Source organism: Diaphorina citri, unplaced genomic scaffold, assembly GCF_000475195.1.
Source record: "Diaphorina citri unplaced genomic scaffold, Diaci psyllid genome assembly version 1.1 scaffold5802, whole genome shotgun sequence".
In the NCBI taxonomy this organism is placed as follows: Eukaryota; Metazoa; Arthropoda; class Insecta; order Hemiptera; family Psyllidae; genus Diaphorina; species Diaphorina citri.
Window position 1 is genome coordinate 5,210 of NW_007383178.1, and position 5,506 is coordinate 10,715.

General features: G+C 37.6%; 1 protein-coding gene across 1 annotated transcript; it reads right to left on the bottom strand.

Annotated features, from left to right (window-relative positions):
* Positions 1 to 1,453: 1,453 nt before the first annotated feature.
* Positions 1,454 to 4,630, bottom strand: LOC103521723. Its single transcript, XM_026832267.1, has 5 exons — positions 4,565 to 4,630; positions 3,493 to 3,614; positions 3,150 to 3,274; positions 2,614 to 2,828; positions 1,454 to 1,739 (listed from the first exon to the last, which is right to left on the bottom strand). The coding sequence occupies exons 2-5, from the start codon at positions 3,548 to 3,550 to the stop codon at positions 1,454 to 1,456; spliced, it is 684 nt and encodes a 227-aa protein (XP_026688068.1). The 5' UTR covers positions 3,551 to 3,614; positions 4,565 to 4,630.
* Positions 4,631 to 5,506: the final 876 nt, after the last annotated feature.

A 5,506-nucleotide genomic window follows, 5' to 3' on the forward strand; every position in this document is an offset into this window, starting at 1 on the left:
ATGTCATTTTTCTCCTTACTGTTTAAAATCATAAAAAAATAAGAAAAAAATCATCTCCCGTGATTGAGGATTGAACCAGCTTCCTGTTGTGCCACACCCCATGAATTTCACTGCAGACTACAGAGGCTTTCACTGCATACTACAGAGGCTGACCCATCAGGAAAGCAGAGAAAACATTCACGATTGCTTGTTCTCCCCTCTCTTATTGGAAGTATAAAACACAAGTGATCTGATAAGGTTTTTGGTGATAGGGGTTTTACCCTTCATTCACATTTTTCCTGCCTCTGCACATTATTCTCACTCAGTCTGAGTGGGTCTGGAAAAAGCCAGCAGCATATAATTGCACCTATCTGGTTACCGACTACATGCAAAACTTGCTCAACTTCAGTGCTCAATAGGCTGAACATTCGGTGATACTTTGTAGAGTCTACAGTTTTCTTACAACTCGTGTCATTTGTTTGATGAAGTCCATAAAAAATCACCCCTAATTTAGCTAAAAAGAACATGTGAACATACCACAAATCCAATGTCAGAGCTTGGAGTGAAGAAGTTATCCGTGTTATCTCGCAATGTGGATAGGAACTTGGTGAAGTAATCATCGACAACTTCTGTGAGAACACTGACAGCACTGCCTGTGGTGTCTGCAATGTCAAAATAAACCTAATTTAGTTCAAGCTACTTTTTCTCTCTCTTCCTCTTGTTGCTGGTGGCTGACCAATGTGATGGATTTTATTCCAAGAGGGAATGGTAAGTAAATGCCAAGGTCTTGTCGTCACAAAAACCAAGAGGGAAGGAAAGTTTATTTAAGTTCAGTAAAAAATAAAATAATAATAATAATAAAACTTTATTTTATACAAACCATCAAAGCCTGTATGAGATAGAAGTGTCAGCACAGATTTAGTCAAGAGCTTCAACATGATTTGTTGGGTAGGTATCTGTGGAGGTCTCTCATCAGGAGGCCATTTGCCTTGTCTGAAATAACTGGAACAAAAGAAAAGGAAAAACCATTTAATTTTTACTTTCTTTATCCTATAGGAAGGAAAGTATTGTAATTTATATAAAGCATGGCTTTTGATTTACAAGGGCTGATGATATGACTCAATACACCTAGAAATGAATAGCAGCAGATATTTAAACAGTCACCCAAATACTTGCTTGATTTTTTCCCTCATGAATAGGGACAGTATTTAACCCTCAGGCTTAAAAAAAGTTTTTCTGAATATTTTTTTTTATACATTATTATTATTATTATTATTTTTTAACATTTACATCTCTTTATTTCATATAATATAGATACCTAATAAATTTTGAAACAAATTATTAGAGAAATAAGGAGATGTTACCCCTTGTCTAAACCTCAATACATAATGTATGGAGGTTGTGTCGACTAAGGGGGTATCATTAGCCTAAAAAATTAGTTGTTGTTGTTGTTGTTGTTATTATTATGATTAATTCATGATTTGATTAGATACTTACTAGCGCAGGTTCCTATACACCAGGCTACGAGGGGCTTGGTGATTCTCTTGTCCTTCAGCGCGGCACACACTTCATACTCCTCCACTCCTCCAACCTCCCCCAACAGGACGATCATCTTCACCTCCGGATCTGCCTGGTACCTGAGAATGTGGTCCATGAAGGTGGTGCCCGGGTATCTGTCACCTCCAATAGCGACACCTTCGTACACTCCGTTTGTGGCCTTGGAAATGATGTTGTTCAACTCGTTGGACATACCACCCGATCTGAGAAATTAATAGAATATACATCATTTATTTTATACTGATGAGAGGCACCACAGGAGTCTAATGTAACCGTTGTTTCATTGCTACCAAATAAAAACGGCAGTAAAACACTCACCTTTTTTATTCTTAAAAAAAAGAAGAGAGTGAGCTAATCAGAATATCATTGGTTGTTCTCTTTAGGTATTTTAAACGTACAATTCAAAATTGCTTACGTTGATTATTGATGTGGTTTGTCAATAACTAATCTATTACATGGTCGCACGACTTTTTTTCGTGTCGCGCGACACGTTTCCACTATGCGATTTTTGTCGCTGTCGCGCGGCAAACATCGCGTCGGTGAAAATCCACCTTAAGGAAGAAGATGCGCAATCTTTCAAGCTACCTAAACCGAAAATAAACAAAGGGTGGAGAAGTTGTTCGTTTGAAATAAAACCAGATAGGACTAAAGTGACAACATTCTCCTAAGCCAAAACCTATATTCTTTTAATAGTAGCCTCCGTGGCCGAGTGGGTATCACACTAGGCTTGCACGCAGGAGGTCCGGGTTCGATTCCCGGCGGGGCCGAGGTTTTTTCGGACTCTGTGCTCGGAGTTCGGGGTGCACTCAGCCTCGTGAGGACAATTGAGTAGCTACTTTCATCGAGTAGCGACCAGTGGCGGCATTACAAGTCGAAGAGACGAGCGATAATAAATATGATGATTTGATGATTGAGTAAATGAAAGACTTGTAATACTGTGATACGCACAAAGTTGTGAAAAAGCTCTCTGCTTTACCACAAAGATTGATGAAAAGTTGTTAAAAAGCTTTCTGCTTTACCACAAAGATTCATAATTTGATATTCTTATAATAACTAAGCTAAAACCTCAAGACTTACCTATCCCCAGGGCCTGTGGAATGTATGTGCACAATATTCGAGGCATAGGAGCTGAATTTCTTGGACGCATCATACAAATCTTTCAGCTCTTCATATAGCTCGATGATTCTATTCTTTGCTCGGATACGTTGCCCTATAACCATGTTCTGATAGTAGTCGGATATGACTAGGATACTTCCAATGCCCATCTGTTGATATGTGGCTTCCATTGGGTCCTACAGAGAGAATGATAAGGGTTTTAATGTCATTTTTTTTTCTTCGCCTTTTCTCGTGTGCAGACGAGGTCGGCGTTTTTTGTCAGCCTCTCAATCAGTCCTAACTAGGGTGATTACTTTGGGCTGACGTTTGGTTTTGGCTACAAATTTTACGTGTAGATGCACTTCGCACTCAACCTTTGCTGTTTCTTTAGCAAGGGAAATTCAGGCTGGTATACTTCCTCTTTATAGTCCCCCAGCCAGACTAAGCTGGTCTACTCCCTGTTTAACGTCCCCCAGCCAGACAAAAGGGTTTTAATGAAAAAGAACATGCGAACATACCACAAATCCAATGTCAGAGCTTGGAGTGAAGAAGTTATCCGTGTTATCTCGCAATGTGGATAGGAACTTGGTGAAGTAATCATCGACAACTTCTGTGAGAACACTGACAGCACTGCCTGTGGTGTCTGCAATGTCAAAATAAACCTAATTTAGTTCAAGCTACTTTTTCTCTCTCTTCCTCTTGTTGCTGGTGGCTGACCAATGTGATGGATTTTATTCCAAGAGGGAATGGTAAGTAAATGCCAAGGTCTTGTCGTCACAAAAACCAAGAGGGAAGGAAAGTTTATTTAAGTTCAGTAAAAAATAAAATAATAATAATAATAAAACTTTATTTTATACAAACCATCAAAGCCTGTATGAGATAGAAGTGTCAGCACAGATTTAGTCAAGAGCTTCAACATGATTTGTTGGGTAGGTATCTGTGGAGGTCTCTCATCAGGAGGCCATTTGCCTTGTCTGAAATAACTGGAACAAAAGAAAAGGAAAAACCATTTAATTTTTACTTTCTTTATCCTATAGGAAGGAAAGTATTGTAATTTATATAAAGCATGGCTTTTGATTTACAAGGGCTGATGATATGACTCAATACACCTAGAAATGAATAGCAGCAGATATTTAAACAGTCACCCAAATACTTGCTTGATTTTTTCCCTCATGAATAGGGACAGTATTTAACCCTCAGGCTTAAAAAAAGTTTTTCTGAATATTTTTTTTTATACATTATTATTATTATTATTATTTTTTAACATTTACATCTCTTTATTTCATATAATATAGATACCTAATAAATTTTGAAACAAATTATTAGAGAAATAAGGAGATGTTACCCCTTGTCTAAACCTCAATACATAATGTATGGAGGTTGTGTCGACTAAGGGGGTATCATTAGCCTAAAAAATTAGTTGTTGTTGTTGTTGTTGTTATTATTATGATTAATTCATGATTTGATTAGATACTTACTAGCGCAGGTTCCTATACACCAGGCTACGAGGGGCTTGGTGATTCTCTTGTCCTTCAGCGCGGCACACACTTCATACTCCTCCACTCCTCCAACCTCCCCCAACAGGACGATCATCTTCACCTCCGGATCTGCCTGGTACCTGAGAATGTGGTCCATGAAGGTGGTGCCCGGGTATCTGTCACCTCCAATAGCGACACCTTCGTACACTCCGTTTGTGGCCTTGGAAATGATGTTGTTCAACTCGTTGGACATACCACCCGATCTGAGAAATTAATAGAATATACATCATCTGAACTTTCGGTCAATTACAACATAACTTTACAGGTTGGTAGGTACTTACCCCCAGGAACTTTCTTAGCTTTCTTGGACTGCTAGGTAGATATCACAATTATTTTTTTTTTTTCTGAACTTTCGGTCAATTACAACATAACTTTACAGGTTGGTAGGTACTTACCCCCAGGAACTTTCTTAGCTTTCTTGGACTTTCGCCCACTACCTACTGTCTTCACTACTACAGGATTCAATGTCACTTGCAAACAAAAACTGTTCTATCTGCTCACCTTTATAACCTCTTTACTCTTCTTTTTCTTAAACTTTCGTTTGCCCATTTTTATCTACAGAAAAATCACAAAACTGGTTAAAATTACAGCTCAATAAAAACTGTTCTATCTGCTCAGCTTTTACAACCTCTTTACTCTTCTTTTTCTTAAACTTTCGTTTGCCCATTTTTATCTACAGAAAAATCACAAAACTGGTTAAAATTACAGCTCAAACAAACACCAGACTGAACTGACAACTGAGAAAGCAAAACAAAAGATGTTCACTTGTTGTACAAGTTAGTGAGAAGTTAGCAATATAACCTCATTCCCAACTCATGTAGTCTTGTTGTGGCGGCTTTGTATTCTTACTTTTCAATTAAAGGAAATATTCATAATGTGAAACACAGGAGAATAATGGTAAAACGTATAACCTCATTCCCAACACATGGTGTAGTCTTGTTGTGGCGGCTTTGTATTCTTACTTTTCAATTAAAGGAAATATTCATAATGTGAAACACAGGAGAATAATGGTAAAACGAGTTACACACGCCTCATTTATTTATTTTTTTTAACATAGTCCACTTTACGTTCAGATAGTCCGGAATGCTTTTAGGAAACTACAGTAAAAATATTACATTGATTGCATGCAGTTAGTCCGCTACTTTCATTACATAAATCAGATAGTCCACTTTTCGAATTTTTAGTCAAAATGTTAGTCCACTTTCTATTATACATAGTCCAATCTGATTTCTGTAAAATACAAGGAGAACTAACATGAGTTTAATAGAAGATAGTCCAAGGACAATTTTTAAAAAAAGCAATTAGTCCAGACTTTACAGATAGTCCAAACTGCTTTT

Bases quoted from the DNA above. Each gene is read 5' to 3' on its own strand.
- LOC103521723 (XM_026832267.1), bottom strand. From the start codon at position 3,550: ATGTTGAAGCTCTTGACTAAATCTGTGCTGACACTTCTATCTCATACA. The intron at 3,275-3,492 runs GTTTGTATAAAA...TTGACATTGCAG, and splicing joins ATCTCATACAGGCTTTGATG to ACACCACAGGCAGTGCTGTC. The intron at 1,740-2,613 runs GTAAGTCTTGAG...TTAATTTCTCAG, and splicing joins TCCACAGGCCCTGGGGATAG to ATCGGGTGGTATGTCCAACG.